General features: G+C 46.4%; 1 protein-coding gene across 1 annotated transcript; it reads left to right on the top strand.

The window, feature by feature from the left end:
• Window positions 1-17,760: 17,760 nt before the first annotated feature.
• LOC144123887 (uncharacterized) lies at window positions 17,761-18,282 on the top strand. The gene has a single exon (XM_077656607.1). It carries the CDS (start codon window positions 17,761-17,763, stop codon window positions 18,280-18,282), a length of 522 nt encoding a protein of 173 aa, XP_077512733.1.
• The last annotated feature ends 1,613 nt before the right edge of the window (window positions 18,283-19,895 follow it).

Genomic DNA, 19,895 nt, shown 5'->3' with positions numbered 1-19,895 from the left:
GTAAAATGGATTTTTATACAGCAGGACAATATGAGACAACAAAATCATTGTTCCACCCTTTGCTAGATGTCTGTACAACGAAATGCAAGCTAATTACATGTTCTATAGAACTGGCCACCACAGCTAGACTCCTGGGCCAGCGTAGAATCATTTAGCGGTAAAGCCCCAAGAAAAGAATGAAGACGCTCAAAATGCGCCAGCTGATGACAACGGAACCGGTCGTCTTTCTAGTCTTGAGAAAGTGCCTGCACAAATTGAATGTTTTGTATGACACATACCGTACTACAGAAAACAGCTGCAAAAGGAGTGTTTGAAAACAGGCCGGCACAATGATACCAGGCTTCCGTGCCTACAGCTAGGAAAAACCATGCTAAAACCAAAACACAAAATAGAGCACATAGCGCAGGGGTTTGTGTTGTGGTTTTAGCACATTATAACTTGGCCTCTGTAGATGATCACCAACTAGCCCCACATTAGCTGTTGTTAAAACTGGGAAAAAGTTTCATAATGTACATTCGCGGATAAGAGTCGAATTCTGCGTTGCCTCGCTAGCTAATGAGCTTGCTTTCGTTTGGTAGGATGGAGAAGGTGTGTCCCCTCGAATTTTGTGCACTATGCACGAACAATATTTTTTCTCTGAACCCGCATCTCGTAAATTTTTGTTCCTGTATGACTGGACACAGTAAATATGGTTATCGGGTGCACGTCAACTGGGCTCGACAAACTGTACCAATGTGAGTTTTTTGCTAGCTTTGCCATGACAACCATTGACGCTGCATAAAAACAGTCGGAGGTTAGGGGCATCCTACACCTCGCCATGCAAAGATGTGCTACACAAAACTCTGTCCTGTCGCCACGTCTCTTTTCTTCCACCTTTCTTTGAGCAAGTGTAGTTCATTTATTGCAAAATAAACCCACTCGCCGAAACGAAAGTGCTTATTTGTACACAGAACCGCTGCGGCCCAGCACTGACAGCGAAAATCGTGGCCATAATCATACGGAGCAAGAATCGGTGATGAAGCTGCTTTCACGCCTTATTTAGCGAAAATTAGGTGCCACATGATGCATAGGCTGCCAGATGTCTGGTGCGCTAGCGTATAAACGGCAGAAGCCTTTATGTACTACGTGTGGAGTTGCGGAACAACGAAACATGCTTCGTATTTCTAGCCACAATTGTACAATGAAGGATGCGGGCGTTGACGTATATCGCTTTATTATTAAACAGAGACATGGCACTTACCGGTATGTGCGTGTCAGGTTGCGCATTTTATGGCGAAGCTCTACAGCAGACCACTGAAAACCAGCCGCGCCCATTGCCTCCGTAATGTCATTGTAGACGCCGCTGTTGCGCTTCTGGCGCCTTAAATCGTCCAGGCGGTCCTCCCACAGGTCAATCAGCACGGAAGTCTCCTCTTCCGACCATAGCTTCTAAGGTCGAGAAGCACCAGCAGGGGATTTCATTGCGAACAGCAGCAAAAACACTCGGCGGCCAACGCACGTGCGAGCCGGGTTGGTGTTTGTTTACCACTGGCAAAACGGGCATGCCGGGTATGTGGTGTCGAGAGTATGAACACCGCTCTGCAAAACAAGGCTCGCAAATAAAAAATGCTGTTTGAAAATTGTGCGTTTTTTCTATGACAATTATTTCAGTACTCTTTTGTTTTAGCTCGAATATTTTCTGTCAGTTATCGTATAGTTTGGGAACGAGGCTCGCAGCGACGCCTCGATCGTGCTCCATGCAGTCGAGCAAGATCGCGGTCGATCGCGATTGAATTCGCCGTGTAGCAACGCCGGATCTGCATCGAGATCGATTTCGATCGACAGGATTGCGATCGAAAGTGCCTGTGTGACAACAGTATAACATGCTGACAATGTACGTCGACTGGAAGCACAAAAACTGGCACAGCGCCCTGTCATTCATCACGTACGCTTTTAATACCGCTTGCCATGAGTCTACTGGCTTCAGCCCCATCTTTTTACTATATGCCCACCCCTCGCGCTGCACCCTGGACACCATACTGCCATTTTCTGCCTAGCCTCCAGAAGATCCCTCCATAGCAGAGACACTGTCTCGCCGAAGATGCCCGGCTGCTTGCCTGCCTTCGTATTCTCGCCTCCCATGATCGGTCCAAAGCGCGCTATGATGCCCACCGCCGCCACGTCACTTACTGCCCCGGTGATTTGGTTTTGTTGTGGTGGCCTGTCAGAAAGCGGGGATTGTCCCTCAAGCTGCTGTGCCACTAAGATGGATCTCATGTTATAATTGGGCAAATTAGTGAGCCCAATTACCGCATTGCGCGTCTCACGGCAAGCGGCCGTCGTTCTGCACAAACAAAAGTGACTCATGCTGCCGGCTGGAGCCCTACCATTCTGGCGGTACTTTTTAACTCGCCCTGCGGGCTTCGGCTGCGTAGGAGAAAGTTTGACGCCCATGTAGAGGCGATGCCTATTTTATTTTTATATTAGTTTTTTTTTCAAGAAGACGCAGAGACGCGAAGACGACTTGGGAGTGAATTCAAGCGTACTCTTCACTTGTTTCCACCTGTTTGCAGGCACAGTGTTGCCCCCGATGGGGCGCAGCAGGGTTTGCGGCGCTTCCCCAAGCACACACCCCTGAAGAAGCCGGGCGCCGGGCCGGGGGTGGCTGGTACTTATTTTTACCGGTGCCTTTGTCCGGTGGTGGGTTTTGAACCAACCACCTCTCGCAGCCGAAGCGGACACCCAGACCACTCGGCATCGCTGGCTACGCAGAAGATGAAGAGAACGAGGTGTAAGCGTGTCGTTGTCAGCAAGTGGACCCCCGCTGGTTTGAGTCAACCGTCGTGGTCTGAATAAACCCCCGTCGTAACAATATCATATAAGCAACCAAATCCCTCATATCTTCATGGACATTAATGCAACGGAATTAGAAGGTTCTATGCAAGCAGAAATGGCGACCGCCGTAACCTCTCTTTACGTCGGATGTAACGAACTTCAGACCTAGGTTCCTTTTTCCGAGAAACCTCTCGAGAGCAGTCATATATTTAACTGCCACCTGCACGCAGGGCTATCACGCATGACGCGTGTGAACCTTATGGCGTCATGGCCAGTAGTATTATGCAGAATCTCAGCGATCTTTCAAAGTAACGTAGGGATTGACCATTGCGCATATCTAGATATTAATCCATTAACGCCATCGCATTATACCCTTAAGGTGGAGCTACAATACAATTAGCAGCAACAAAAAATTCTATCGCATTCAAACGACGCACCGAGGGTTTTCTAGAAATTTTTATTAATGTCAACATTTTCAAGTCCAACCGCGATTTCTAAAACTGGTAGTTATGGGCATTTTCTGAGGTTCGTACTCACAGCTGGGATCATTTTACCGGTATTGAACAATACCACATTTTTCCGGATTACTGTATGAAGTATTTCGACTTAAAATCCTTTATTTCGAAACTGTATAACTCTGAAATATTTGCTAAAACCTTCACGAATCAGACGCACTAAGGTTTCTCTTCATTAAAGTACTACAGACACCAAATTCTAGCTTTTGTGTTTTCTTCTTTCAAACGATGCATTAGACATTGCCTTTCAGATGTCCCCTCATGGTGTTCGCCTTAGACTAACAAAAAATTTATAGCTGACCCCCTTCTTGACGTTGTTTAGTTTTCGGTTTCGTCAGTAGACAATGGCTGGTACGTTTAATTGAGCATAAGGTCACGTGAGGCACAAAAGGAAGCGGATTTTTTTTCCTCCTTCTCGAAGAAAAACGGAGCAACATGTGACCATATCTAGTGATACGACGCGTAGTGCGCTAAGCTGTCTACCCTTTGATGGTGTTCACAACTGTAAAATTCTTCCATACGAATCAGAAATTAGACCGCATCCCTGATGATATATATCATAATGAGTGGCAGTGCATCCTGCCTAAAGTTTCGTGAAATTTCGTGTAGAGCAGACGTTTAGAATATCGCGTCCTCTTAACATGTCTCAGACCGTTTAGTAGACAGCGTACTGCAAGTTGTGTCCGTCTAGGCCGCCGAACAATGAAGGCCAAGGATCAGTGGTGACATGGACAAAAGCGGTATGTATTCAGGGCATAAGAGTATGTATTAAAACTTTGCGTGGCATAAATTCTACAGCTACGCAGAGGCAAGGAAAAACACAGTCAAGTTGAATACGCTTAAACGATATTTCACAATGGCACATGCTCCCCTTGTCCAAGAAAATATTGATTCGCAAGAAGTTTTGAGCCGTGTAAAAGCAGACTTGGACCTACGAAATCATAAGAATTTCGAAGAGTAGACACGACTACACATGCACAATGTTAGAACTTGAAAGAGCTCATAATTTACATAATCTTTTGCATAACTTCTTTTTTCTCTTTCTCTTTTTCTTTTCCGCTATTGGAAGAGATATAAGGCACAGGAGGCGAAGAGGCAGGAGGCAATGACTGATGAAATGGCATGCATCGCATAAGAAAAAAATTCAAGGCTAAGCTGGTTACATCGTGGAGGGCAGCTGAGCTTCCATAGCGAGAATTACCGAAAATGGTGGCTAGTCCTCTTCCTCCTTACTCGAATTATTGATGGAATGGTGCCAACATAGTATGAGGGTCCCTCCATATACTTTGTCTCACGGAACAGCGATTTATCTGGCGGCTTCAGTCAGACTTGAAATATTCGAGGTCGTGTGCAAGAAGTATTCTCTAACGAGTGTCTTTCCTCTTTCTCCTTGGCTACTTGAAATGCGGCTTCATGATGCTCGTATCTGCTTATTCTCACGGCATCTCACGCATTTGCACACGCTCGCTAGGCTTAGCGATTTCTCATTAGGCTCGCAACGAGGCACGTTGAGAAAGTCGGAGCTAGAACCAGGCGCCAGCCAGATCAACAATGCTGCGGAACTGAAGGGCCGAAGTGCAGCGTGCGCGCAAATAGAAATAGTAGAAGATTCATTGGCTACATACGAGCCATTTATGAAGGATTAAGATATCATTTAAATTACTGATTTAAAAATGTTTCACTTGCGTACATTGGACGGAAAGTACCAAAATATATTTTTGTTCTCGTGTTCTCACAGCAGCGGGAAGTGGATTTTATGCCATCTACCTTGATTATACTGCGCGTTGCGTTTCAACTCGCTATCTTATGACTTCGTCGCATGTAGTTGCGTGCGTTTGATCATCGTTAATTTCTAGTGCTTGGTTACTTTTTATCGCCGTGCCACGATCTCGTTCACTACGTTTCCGAGCTTGTTCTGTGCCAAGCCAGCCACAATTTCATTACAACGCTTTTGGCTCTGCTGCCTTAGAAAAATTGGTAGGGGTGTAACTTAGTTAAACCAGGCAGACGTGCAAAAGCAGGTGGTGATTAATCTATAGCGCGAGGCGCTGAATCTCCGCCTTAAGAGCATGACGCAATCTAATTTGTGGTGTAAGGTCCATAGATCCAGAATTGCTCATTCTCTACTAACATTCATAAATGGCGGCGAGTCCTGATGCCACTATCAGCGCAGTGGGGCAGCGGTTAAGTGACGCGCTCTTCCTGTAGCTGCTCCTATTCCAGGCACCCATAAGGATTATGCGAACCAAGTTGTTCAAGGGCACACTGACGGTACCCTCTTGAAAACCTGTCGTAGTGAAGCTTTCGCTTCAAATACCATGTGGGTGGAGATGAGGAGCGCACAGCACGAGAGAACTCTTGCTCCATACAAAAGTGTGAAAATTAGAACTGCTCTGCTGGCGATGCATTGCAACAGTCGGGTGCTAGAGTCCCATAGGTACTGCCGTATGCTATTACCTTGAGTGCTTATAGCAGTGCTTATAGTTTGAACAAAAGCGCATGTTCTGAAATGAATTACATTAATTTCGTGGAGTTTCAGTGGCACTGAATAGTGTGTTTTTTGCTGAATTTACTGAGTGAAACAGTACATGAGAGTTATTTGTGTTCGTGGTGAAGATTCGCTATAACCATAGCACATTTGGCAGTGATTTTCAAGAATCAAAATGCTTCAGATCCCTTCAAATGTTGGGCGTAGATTGCATATTATAAACATCTGCAGCCCTACCTATTGAAAATACGGCGCGATTGGTGCCTGGATGGTTTGTGCTACTTCAATATTACTGAGTGCTAAAAACTGCGACTGAGGAAGATTTTGTGCATTGAGAGTTCTAAAAAGTTATGACGATGTGATGCTGCTCTGTTAATATCATATGTAATAAAATGGCGTGATGTTTGTCACATATTATGGTACCTGGAAAATTATTTTTGCAAAACATCGCATGCGTAGATTTTGTTCGCATTTGTGTGTCTACAGAGCAGTCTTTAACAACGTCAGTTGTTTCATTAAAATATTCTTGGGTATAACCGCTGAGTAAGCGTTTGCTTGATTGTTTCCGTCGACTGCAAGCTCACCATTCGTACTTGATCATTCTCCCATGCCTGCACTTGCTTTCTCGCTTTCTGAGCGCTTCATGATATTTCAATATTTTTGCAAAGCTTTTCGCTGTATTCATAAAAATGGCCGTCCTCGTTGTGTTCTAAAAGGTAGCAAAAACTTTACCGAGAAGGTTCAGCGCAATTCACAGTTCTTTTTTTTCTATTTATGTACAGCAGGAAACTAGCTCGTTCTCTGCTCGCGTTAAGTTTAAACTTAAAGAAAAGTTTATACTTAACTTAAAGTTTAACTTAACTGCGTTAGGCCAGGCTGCCTACGGCCGCCAATAATGCGGTAGCTGCAGCCAAATTTATTGCCACTTTGTAATGCGAGTGCTAGAGGCGGCCACGTATGTTCAGGGAGATGTTTACTGTTGCTGCCTCGCGCAATGTTCCATATTCACAGTGGAGCATTGGCCAGAGTTTGGTGCAATGCAAAACCGAAGAAACCTTCGCCCAGAGTTAGAAAAAAAAATACATCTATAAAGATTTAGGAATTAAACGGTGAGTAGCAAATTTGGAAACCTTTTGAAGAGCTAGGAATGAATTGTAGAAGCGTAGATTGTTGGGCCAGTTGGCGCATGTTACCAGGTAGAAAAACCACCAGAAGATTACGCGTATACAAGAAAAGGAATTAAGGCTGACGACGCTGGGGCGTGTAAATTCCTTTAATGTGTACGCGCCCTCTTCTGCTGGTTCTTCTACCTGAGAGCTAGGAACAAAAAATGAAAAGAAAACAATGTTTACAGAGAAGTAAAGCAAAAAAGAAAAAACGCAAAATTCTCCCGGTTCCAATGCTGCAAGTATGAAGAAACTGGCAAACTGACTTTAGGGCATGCGCTTTAGGGGTTGCACCAAAAGAGAGGAGGACGGGAATAGTAAACAGCAGCCCATATCGAGCGAGAAGAATTTGTAAGTAGTTAAATCTCGGGCGAGAACCGGCAGTAGGAGAAGGCGCAATGACCTAAATAATCACCACCATCACATTACGCACAAAGATGGGACGGCGTGAGCCAAAAACGGCACAAATAGCAGCACAACCTTTATATGCAGCATTGTACAGTGCAATATAGTCATTGATACTAGGAATTGGTTTGAACTGCATATACGCACGCTCCATGAAATGTTTAATGCTAGTAGCCCGCTGTATAAATGATGGCCTAATAGTTCAGGTGGTTAACTAGTTCGAAACGTTCAAAACGGGTCACAGTTAGCAGCTTAAAATTTAGAACAAAAAAGCCAACAGGCCATTGATGGATGATTTCACTGAAAAATCGGCAGTCATATTTGAACTAACGCTGCTCTGCCATGGAAATTACTAAAAACGCACTTGTCTCTCGCAAATCACGGGGTACAAAGAACGTAAGGAATCGGTTGAAAAGACGTCCTCGAGGTTTCAAGGAACGTTTGGAAGCGCCAAAGCATTAGATAGGAACTCAGTAGCAAATATTGTGTAATATGGGACTCGGACAGCATATCTGATGCCTCTGAATAAAAACCTACTGTAGCTTTTTCACCTTGTTCAGACGAGTATATAAAAGTAATTGCGTACCTCGGGTAATTGAACCCATACTCTTACAGGAGGCCATCTAATGCAGTGGCAGTCAAGTTCTTTGCAAAGGCGGCAGTCTGTAGTCGAAAGCAAAGTGGAGGAGCAGCTTGCACATTGCTGGCGCATTGTACGGACCTCAGCGAGACTGGAATTTCAGACATCAAGGGCACAGCAAACACACATTGAGGCAGCTTGTTTTGCGGTCACTGTTTGACTGGAAAGAAAACTTGATAGATCGGAAATGTGAATGAAACCACTCCTGGCATAGGCTCGAGTGCTACTAAAAAGACCCGCACTATGGGGGGCTGGAAGCGACAATTCAAGTGCCGTACGTGAGCTTGCAAGAAGAGGACTACTTTCCGCCCATTTGGCACACCCAGGCTAATGCGAAGTGCGGCAACCTCCGAAAGCAATAGATGCTGATTTTTTATGTTACACAACCGGAGAGTGGACCGAAAACACACTCCAAACTTTGTTTCATGTACGACTTATAGAAATACAGAAATGTTTCTCTGCGCATACCGAATTTGTTATTGCCTAATCTCGTTGGCCGCCATTGTGGCTGAGGGGTAATGGCGCTCGGCTGCTGGCCTGTAAGGCACGGGTTCAATCCCGGCCGCGGGATTCGATGGAGGCAAAATTCTAGAGGCCCGTGTGCTGTGCGATCCCAGTGCACGTTAAAGAACCCCAGTATGTTGAAAGTTCTGGAGCCCTTCACTATGACGTCCCTCATAGCCTGAGTCCCTTTGGGGCGTTTAACCGCCGTAAACCAAACCAAAGCTATTTGCGTCAGGCGACCGAGAGCAAGTTCACGTGTCCAGACATTCCTTCTGGTATGAGGTCGCCAGTTTAATTGAGGGTAGTGTACTACACTAAAGTATTTTATGGACTCAATTCTTTGACACCGCGATACATTAGTGAGATCAAAACAGGGAACGCTGGCGGTAAAACGATAACGGAATATTTCTTCACGTTGAGAAATAAATAGAACTTGCACATCGGAACTTTCAAGGCATTCAGGCAGTCTTTCAATAAATAGTAGAGTGACTGACCTTATTTAGCAAGTGCGAAAGAGGCAGTTTCATCCGCATACGCGTACACTTCCATATCACTCGGGGCAGGCATATCTTGCATGAGAATAATAAAAAGTAAACGCGACAGTACCGGTCCCTGAAGTACAGCTGTAATCGGGAAAAACGTTCCGGAAGATTAGCATCTGTCTAAATTGTAGAAATGTCTATAATATGAAAATTCCTGTATGCATACCGAAATGTAAACAGGGGGCCTAATTTTCCGAACTTTGTTGAGTATTAAATTTTCTTTGCAGCCATTTGCTTTGGCGATATTTTGAGTGAATAAAGCCTCGACCTCATTGATCTCTATTTCTACCCTAATCTCGCTGTACAATATTAAATGAGCTGCCCAGAAGGAGCTCCCTCAACGAATCCTCATCTAAGTGAACTGGAAACTTGCAGTGCCATAACATGATTTCTGAGCCGTGCTGTGAACAATGTTGTGCTGTAAACAGTGCTGTGAATAAGATAAGTATACTAAATTTGACGTGAACAAATATGCCAAATGTCGATATCAAAACTCTTCCTGGCATCTTTGAGCAGTGAGATTATTTTTTAAATTTTCCAGTTGGAGGGAGGGAAGCTATCTACAGGGGAAGTTTACAATCTACAAAATATCAGAACTAGTCATACACAACAGGTTTGAACATAGTGACTTTGACACCGTCGCATTCAGAAGCTGTAGATTTCCGGTAGAAAAAGTGTAGAAAGTAGTTCGGATGGTTCAACCGCGATGAAGTTTGCGCACAGCATAGGTAGCAGTAACAGAGGCACCATCCAGGAATGGAGGCTTGCGCTTTCAAGTGCAAGCACAGCTCTAAAGTGAATATGATGTAAGTCTTTGTGTTGTCTGATCAAGTTTTGCTTTTTCTTCATGGGTGGTAGCACTACTGTCTCTCTTACATAGCAGCTGCAAAATGTGGTTGTATTCTATAGACCGGCAAAAGATCTCTAGTTATTTCGGCTGGACGGATAAGTTTTGGAATTTTCACCTATTACGCCTTCCCTTTACTAATATTCCTTTTAAATGAAGCTGTGAAATCGTTGAAACTTTATCAATCTAGAGGACTCTGATTGTGATAGAGGCTCTTCCGGGCTGACTTGCTACGTCCATATGCTTTTCACACTCATTACACTATTGGAGGACAGTTGGCTACTGAATGTTGAATGCACCGTGAACAGAGAATGAGCAGAGGCATCTAACAAGCAACAGAAAACTCTCTGAGCACGATTCGAGTTACCAGATGTTGCAATCAAGGAGAATGAGGTATACACACGTTTTTTTGAAGAAAAGGTGGCGGATTGTTTTCCGTGCAGCAGTAGTCCACCTATGGGGAAGGACACTATATTTAAGGTTATTGGGAACTGGTGGCTGGACATAAAGCAGTCCACTTAAGTCTGCGAAGAGACCTTTGCAGGCATTGTGTGACGTTTTTTAGGCGATATATTACTCGCATTTCCGAATTTGTATTTTCGTTGCATTTTTTTGTTTTCATGCATTTCATATATATATATATATTATAGAAGCCAACAGTCACCGAAGCCAAGGTGCATAGAAGGTTGTTTTTTTTTATTTGTAGTGCCAATCAATTGGTTTAAACAAAAATTATTTATAAAGCAGCAGAAAAAACAACCATGTCGCCGGTGGGGTCCGAACCCACGACCTCCGAATATCGCGTCCGGTGCTCTACCAATTCAGCTATGGCGGCGGCTGTTCAATCTGCTGCTTTCGCGGGTATTTACGTTTTACTTGTAGGTGAACCTTGACAGAGTTCACCAGCGCCACCCTCATCCATAGCGGTGGACGTAGCACGTCCTGTAATACCGCGAGTGTGACGGAGAACGTCATATAACGGCGAGGGCGGAAACCATGCGGGAGCCCTCTTATGCTACCTATGGCATCGGGAGTGCCAGAACCGAGACCACCGTTAAGCTATTATCAGACACTGCAACTGAGATGAGGGGCTCGTTTGACAACATATTAAGGAAGCAAACATTCACCGAAACCAAGGTGCATAGGGGAAAGTTTGTAATTTTTAAAAAAATTTGTAGTTGCAACCAATTGGTTCAAAGAAACATTAATTATAAAGCAGCAGAAAAACAACCATGCCGTCTGTGGGATCCGAACCCACGACCTCCGAATATCGCGTCCGGTGCTCTACCAAGTGAGCTACGGCGACGGCTGTCCAATCTGCTGCTTTCGTGGGTATTACGTTTTGCTTGTAAGCGAACCTTGAGAGTGTTCACCAGCCAGCGCCACCTTCGTCCATATATATATATATATATATATATATATATATATATATATATATATATATATATATATATATATATATATATATATATTATATATATATATATATATATATATATATATATATATATATATATTGCAAAGTTGAAAACGCTTCATTTAGAGCAGCGTTTTCAACTTTGCATTTTGCCTCAAGCAACCAAATATATATATATATATATATATATATATATATATATATATATATATATATATATATGATGATTTACAAATAATATTTAAAACCAAATTACAGGCCCTACAAATTAAGAAATAAATAAATTAGGAACAATCATCTATGCACCTTGGTTTCGGAGACTGTTGGCTTTCGTAATGTTCGTCAAACGAGCCCCTCATTTCATATGCCTTGTCTGCTAATAGCTTAGCGGGGTTCTCGGTGCTCGCAGTCCTAATGCCATAGGTAGCATAAGAGGTCTCTCGCACACTTTCCGCCCTCGCCGCTAGATGACGTTCTACGTTACACTCGCGGTATTACAGGCCATGCTACGTCCACCGCTATGGACGAGGGTGGCCCTGGTGAAGACTCTCAAGGTTCGCTTAAACTCAAGACATAAATACCCGCGAAAAGCAGCAGATTGGACAGACGTCGCTGTAGCTCAGTTGGTAGAGCATCGGACGCGATATTTTGAGGTCATGGGTTCGGATCCCATCGGCGGCATGGTTGTTTTTTCTGCTGCTTTATAAGTAATCTTTAAAGCCAATTGATTGGCACTACAAATTCAAAAATAAATAAATTAGAAACATTCATCTATGCACCTTGGTTTCGGTTCCGGAGATGATGCCTGTGGTGCAAACAAGTTAAGGAATGACTAGTTTTATGGGTGAGATGCGAACGAAGTGCATTGCTGCAAATCTGATATGCATAGCACATCGGACGATCTGCTCAAATTGGCCCTACTGCCGAAAGAACGAAACTCATAAATTGCCAGCAGGCTGCTGGTAGTAGAAATCGGCAGCTCATTGCTTATTTTGAGGTTTTTTAAGCTTTAGGTATCCAAACCCCATCAATAAAATGGTCATTGGAATCACATTGACATCAGCTCTCCAAAAATATTCTAAGTGCAAACTTTAGGGTGGCAGTTAGGTGAACCATGGTGCCGAATCTCCACCAGCGTAGGCTACCAACACAGGCGAAGCCTAAGGTGGAATTAAGCTAACTTCCCCTAAAAAAACCTGTCCAAATACCTTAATTCGTAAAATGGCCTCACCCGACCGCGGCGGCTGCGTTTTTATGGAGGAAAAACGCTAAGGCGCCCGTGTGCTGTGCGATGTCAATGCACGTTAAAGATCCCCAGGTGGTCGAAATTATTCCGGAGCCCTCCACTACCGCAACTTTCTCTTCCTTTCTTCTTTCACTCCCTCCTTTACCCTTCCCTTACGGCGCGGTTCAGGTGTCCAACGATATGTGAGACAGATACTGCGCCATTTCCTTTCCCTCCAAAACCAATTATTATTATTAAATGGCCTCACCAGAGCATATATCAAAGGGAGTCATGAGGAGACAAAATGATGTTGTTGTTGTTGTTCTTGCCTCAAAAACGATGGCATATACCCAAGGTGGGGGATTGGCCAAAGTTTGATGCGGATCCAAACAGGAGAAAACTCTTTCAAGATTATATTAAGCGGCTCATAATTATAGAAGAAAATGAGAGAAAAAAAATCATGAATATTGAGAGATCTCGATAAAATTGTAATGAAAATTCAGGAAACAGAGCCATGTGGAACGGGATCGCATTACAGAAGGGGATCACATAATTTCCTCGTTTTCGCTAGCGCTAGTGGTGCTGCTACAGTTGCCTTTTCTAATTTTTTCGCGTTTTAAATATCACGATTTAAGTTACATATTTCTAGAATTAAATATGAAAGAAATAGGTATAGGGAAACGACCCAAACGAGGCGAGTGCTAGACTTTTATTATTAAAAACCTCTGCTAAGCGGAACTGGCGCCAGAAAGTGCCTTTGGTTCCGCGGAGTTTAGCACGCGTGTGGTAGGTCTGGTGAACGTTTTCTTCGTGCTGAGTGCTACGGTCCGGAAATGCATCTCTTGTGCTCGAGAAAAGACTCGTCCGTGTGTTTTTTAAAGTCCGTGGATTATTTCCATGAAAGGAATTTCCGCCGAACGCGCAGCTGAGCAAGAGTCAGTTTAGGCTTCCTATAACAAACAAAACATAACGCAAAACTATGCAGAGATGAGTGTGCTGGCGATTCTTCAACCTTACTTATGTTGCTTCAGATTTGTGTCCATTCAGTTTTGATGCAGCCTTATTTGCAATGTCCAAGAGAAGTGCACAAGATTCTAAAATTTCCACTGCCTGCAGGTGCGTCATCGTGTGTCATTTCTTATTAAAAGGTTCTGTGCTTCCAGCGATGCGCTTTTAAGCTATCCACAAACATTTGCCGTCCTGCAATGAATTGAGGGTTCAGATAAATTGGAACACATGCTCGACTTCTGTGTCAGCGGGTAATTTGCCCCTAGATCCCATTCGGAGTGGTCGTGACCTACAGCATGGTGTATCAGCAGCTGTCACTGCTGTAGTAGGAGTAGCAGCTTCATCAGCTGTTAGTTGCTGAAGCTTGGAATACAGAAGTCAAGCAAACATAGATAAAGCAGAGAAAGGGGAAATAAGGAGCACGAAAAAAGTGAATAACGGATCAAGTTTTTGTTGGCAGCACCTAAGTTCTATAATTACTAAGGACTTTGCTATTCGCAAGCGGTGGAGTTTCAAGTCAATCATAGCTCGTCAGTGGTTGCCAGATGGAATGTCGAACGTTGTGTTGCTGCTCGTACAATTGACATTGAATCTCCTCTTGAGTGAGCTGCACTGTAGATTGACATCAATAACGCCACCTGTGCTTGCAACAAACGATTGTGCGCTGACCAATTCCTGCGAAGGACTTCGATAGGAGTTTCTTCAAGTAATAGGCTGTGTTTCGTTCTGTTGCGAACTGCAAGAATTCTCAAAGATGTCTGGATGAAGAAGAAATGGCAGCGAAGCGGAGACATCGGCTTCGATTTTTATGACAAATTTTGCAGTGATAATTATTTGTTACCCTTGTGTAACTGCTACCACTGTGTCCGTGTAGGTGCGGGTTATCAATCGGTACCAGTGGCTAGCAAAAGGTACGGTTTTTCTCCAATTTCTGTGGAGGTCGACGCCGTACCGCTAGGCCTAATCGACCATCTTGGAACTGCCCATAGCCAGGCCTAACCTCGGCAAGGAAGGGATGGAGATGGAGACGTCCATTTTCGGGACCCGGCGAACTACGGAGTTAGCCAGATATGTGTTGAGGTACAAGGGGAAGTAATTTCTTTCGAGGAATTCAACAACGATGCAGACTGGTCGCACGTAGGCCAGCGTATAAATACCTTGGCCGGCGAGGGGATTGGCCACTCGCCAATCAAGACCTACGACGAACTTTGCCAGGAACGTGAAAGCTTCGATGACGAGGGCAGCAAGGATGCCGGACGCCCTATCGAGAGAGGAGACCAAGGTGATATTGCGGCCTCGAGGAGGCCTTAACATCGCGAGGACTCAGACCGCCACCGTGGCATCGGCAATCATGATGGCGGCGAACGTATCAACGGAGGATGGGGCAGCCGATACTTTCTGCCCCAACTTGCAACGAAACATTATGGTGGTGAGTACTCCCGATGATATACGTGCTTCACGTTACGCTGAGATAAAATCGATCTGCATTGGAGGCAAGGAACATGTGTTTGGCGCATATCAAATTGCGCCATATGGAAACGTTAAAGGCGTTATTAGAGCTATCCCAATAGAGGATTCCCCGGCCACAATCGACCGAAGTATTGTTAACTCGAGAAATCCCTTGGCACTTGGCGCGAAGAGGATTGGTCGGTCGACTACAGTCATAGTGGCTTTCTAGGGCCTGCAGGTCCCGAATTACGTGTGCCACGGTCCTGTTCTCACCAGGTGCAGCCTATATTGAAAACAATTCGATGTATGTAGGCAGTGCGTAAAGGTGGACCACCGCCGCGACGTTTGTCCAAACCCTCACGTGAAGGCTTGCTTTGCTTGCGGAGCTGTTGACCCCAAGGAAGATCATAGATGCACCTCCACTTACAAATTGTGCGGAAGGTCACATCTGACAGGTGAAAGGTTTGTAAGATTAGGTACAAGATCCCATACGTAGTTACAAAGAGGCAATGGGAGCGTAGGATGGTAGAACAACAAGCGCAGAAGCAACAGGCGTCTCTCAGAGCTGAGGAATTTTCATCGCTGATGCCAACAACCGCAACACCTGCCGGCCCAGCTGGTCGCCGCGCGTCCGTCTCGAAGCGCAGAGCCAGCGAGAATAGGCCGTAAGCCTTAGCCGTAAGCGATCAGTCACGTGACCGCGTGATCTGGGTCGATGTAGCAAAGCACAATGCCAAGAAAGCACAGAGGGGTACCACCACCACCACCACCTCCAATACCACCGCAACCACAAAGATCATTAGCACTACCAAGAACGCCGACAACAACACCAACACGAGGAAAGACGAGGCGATGCGGACGTTGATGGAAGTCAGCGAGGCACTCCGGCTTAAAAACAAAGAACTCGAGACGAAAGTGAGTAGGCAAGAGGCTATCAGCAAGATGGCAAACCAGATCGCGGAAATCAGGAGCCTTTTGACCATCCTTTTCACCAGTAACGAAACGACCCAAGCGGTACTATGCGACCCCACACCCAGCATCAGCAGTGCTGTACCACCAACATCCGCAGAAAAGGAACCGGCACCGAAGAGACGGGCGTCCGAGAACCCGAAGTAGCGCAAGCTTAACGACCAGGTGGAAAACCTGGAAGACAAGGGCGACCAAATCGAGGAACACCTCGACGGGCTCGAAGATTATATTACAAGAACCTTCACCAAGATGATTAATGACAGGTTCGCCGCCATCGAGCAGACATGTCAGCAGTTAACGGGCGCAATACAGCAAATAACGCAGCAGTACAATCAGCAACAATCATGGCCGTTCCAGCAACAGCCATAACTACAGCAGTGAAGGGTCTCGTGGCCTGGCACTGGAGCTGTAATTGTTTCATAATCAAGAAGGCAGTCTTGCAGCAACACATAACTTAAGTAGCACGGAAGCGTGATATAATCATGATACAAGAGACTCGCACTGATGTGGTATTGCTACCCGGTTACCGGGTATACGCCAAGTCTTCGAATATCAGCGGCGGTAGAGGGATATGCACATTGGTTCGCAAGGGCCTCACCGTCATTGAGCACGAGTTGCACAACAGTAAAATTGAATACATTCTCATCGAGTTCATTAAGGGTAAAAAACAAATAAACATCACCTTTCTGCTCAACGTCTACATTAGCCCTTTACACTGGAAGCAGAAATTCTACACGATTCTTCACATAGCAGGCACCGTGGAGGGCTCGCGGAGGCTCGTCGTCTGCGGGGACTTCAACGCGGCGCACCCGGGAAGGGGGTATAACAAACAATTGGCCAAGGCGCGACACATGTTCAAAGACACGATAGACCTCGGCTTCAGCCCCTTCACAGACCCAACTGATCCTACGAGGATTGCGAACTCTGTGTCCACGGACACGACGCCGGACCTCACGTTCGTGAAGAACGACGAGAAGGGAAATATCTCCTGGCGCAGCACGGGGTATGAGCTTGTTAGCGACCACTACAACGTAGAGGTAATCATACTGGAGGAGATCAAGGCCTCCAAGGACACCAGAAACCATAAGTTTACGCATTGGGATGCCTTCCGCGGCCTATTACCAACAAAGGTGGAGGAAATTGAGAACATAGAAGAATGGTCAGCCTACGTCGCGGGGAAGATCAAGGAGGCGACCAAGATCATAGAAACAGATGAACAGTCCGACAAGGTTGACAGCCGCCTGGCGCACTTAAAGGAAGCATAGCAATCTATCCTAAATAGGTGGAAGAATCAATGACTAAATCGGCGCCTAAGGAAGAGAGTAGCAGAACTAAATCGCGCCATGGAAGCCCAATGTCGGGTGTTCTGCACGCAACACTGGAATGAAATCTCTAGCGCCGCGGACGGACAATGGCATTGCGGTAAGACCTGGAACTTAATGCGGCATCTACTCGGCGAGAATAAAACAAAATCCCACCAACGCGACCACCTTGCAAACATCATTTACAAAGCAGTCAAGGAAAATGGGGAACCCAAAGTAATCAAACGCATACGCAACAAGTACCTCCCGGTTACACCCACAGAAAGGCCTCCAGAGTACGGCGGTCAAGCCAACGAAGAAGCTCCACCGCGACATCAGCGTTGAAAAGTTGCGAACGGCCCTGCACGGACTAAACAGTAGGTCAGCAGTCGGCCCAGATCACATCTCTAACAGAGCACTTAGAACCTCAGCGATGTAGCCATCAAGAACCTTACCGGTTATTACAATAAATGCTGGGGGCGGGGTCATTGCCCCAGCAGCAGAATACTGCCAAAACCATCCTCATCCCCAAACCAGGCAAGTCGCCGAACATGGACAACCTACGGTTCATCTGGCTCACGTCCTGCGTGGGCAAGGTATTGGAGCACGTCCTCATGTGTAGGTGGCAGGACTACCTGGAGGAGTCGGGACTTTATCCCACCACGATCATCGTGTTTCGGCGTTCCCTCGGCGTCCAAGACGCGTTGATTCTGCTTAAAAAAGATATCATTGATGCTGACGCCCTAACAAAAAGCAAGGCCATCATGGAGCTGGACTTGCAGAGCGCCTTTGACAAAGCGAAGAACTCTGCAATCCTAGCCCAGGTGTCCAGACTCAGCATGGGCGCGCGAACATACAATTACATGAACTTCCTGACGAGGCGGACTACAGAGCTATGCGCCACAACATCACGTGGTGGGTTCCGGGGGGCTGCGATGGTCACCTTCAGATCACGCTGCAAGAGGCCGTCGATGCCATCGAAAACCATCTAAATGGATCCGGTTTCCTGTGTTCACCAGGCAAAACAGAATTGCTGGTGTTACCACCAGAGTACGTCTGACGTAACAAGAGCAAACCGAGAGACTATGAGGCCATCAAGATTGTAACGAGGAACGGCCAAGTGATCCCGGAGGCTGACAAAATGCGGGTGCTCGGCATGATAATTGACAAGTGACGGGGGAACGGCGAGACCATTTCCCGCCTTACAGCCAAGATTACCAACGCAATACGTCTCATCAGATGAGTCGCCAACCGCAAGGCCGGGATGAAGGAGGGAAACTTGATTCGGCTTGTGCACTCCTTCGTAGTTAACCACGTCACCTATGTTGCAGTCTTCCGCAACTGGATGCAGTGTGAAAAAAATAATATTAACGCCCTCATACGCCAAGCTTACAAGGCGGCGCTCGGACTATTCCAGTGTACGAACACCAACAAGCTCCTGAGTCTGGGGGTCCACAATACCCTTGAGTAACTCGCAGAAGCGCAACAGACCGCCCAGCTGGAGCGGCTCTCTATGACCGAGCCGGGCAGGCGCATACTTCAATACTTGGGAGTCCGCCCAGGGCGGAAAAGGCGAGTAGCGACGTTCCTGTCCCAGACGAAACCCGGGGCCGGATTCGGGTAGACCCCATCCCGAGAAACAGGAGCTCAGTGTTTAATAAGGAGAGAAGAGCGGCGAGGGTCAAGTTCCTCATCAACTTTACTGCCAAGGACGAGCACGCCAGGTTCGTGGATGCGACAGAATACCAGGGCGAACACACGGCGTTTGTAACTGCCGTCATCGATGCGTCGTGAGGCGCCACGAGGGCAACGGTGAGTTTATGGGTACGAGATGTGTATCAGGCGGAGGAGGTGGCCATTGCCTCGGCCACTGCCGACTCCAGGTGCTAAATTACGGTGTGTGATTCGCAAAGTGCAGTGCGGATTTATGCCAAGGGCAAAGTGTGTGGTGAGACTGTCCGCGTTCAGAGCATGGCTGACCTGCAACGAGAGAATAGGTGTGTTTAAATCAAGTGGATCCCGGCGCATGCGCGCAACGATGCGTCGGAGAAGCGCGATAACTACAACGAGACAGCACATGCAGTAGCGCAAGCGCTAACCAACCGCGCCGCTGCAACCGACCGTCCAACGTGGGGTAGTGCCAAAGACCGCATGGCGACGTTCTATGAACTTACGCTGTTTCACCGCCTGGCTCGAAGAACTTTCTCACCCCCGCACCCGGGGCTGAGCCGAACGGAGGCGGTGCTGTTCAGACAGTCACAAACTGGTTAATGAACCATCTGTGCCCGAAGGTATACGTGAGTGATGTGTGTCGCGTGTGCAAGTGGGAGAGAGCCACCCTGACGCACATCTTATGGGATTGCACCAAGGTTCCCGGCGAAGCTTCAACAAGTACAACGATTCCGCCGCGACTCGCGGCTGCGGCGGATTACTCTTACCTCTAAATCCAAACCTGGACCATCCAGCAGGTGTCGGCGGCTCTTGAAAGACAAAGGTAGAGCGAAACCGACCAAACGTTCCCCTCAGGGCGACGTACCGCGGGAGTAACACGCGCTGTAGTTGCTTAGAGGCCATCCACTGAGAAGGCGTCAGGGCCCGCATCCCG

This window comes from Amblyomma americanum, chromosome 3 (assembly GCF_052857255.1).
Source record: "Amblyomma americanum isolate KBUSLIRL-KWMA chromosome 3, ASM5285725v1, whole genome shotgun sequence".
NCBI lineage: Eukaryota > Metazoa > Arthropoda > Arachnida > Ixodida > Ixodidae > Amblyomma > Amblyomma americanum.
Note: the sequence above shows the minus strand (reverse complement) of the source record. Positions and strands in the feature narration are given on the sequence as shown.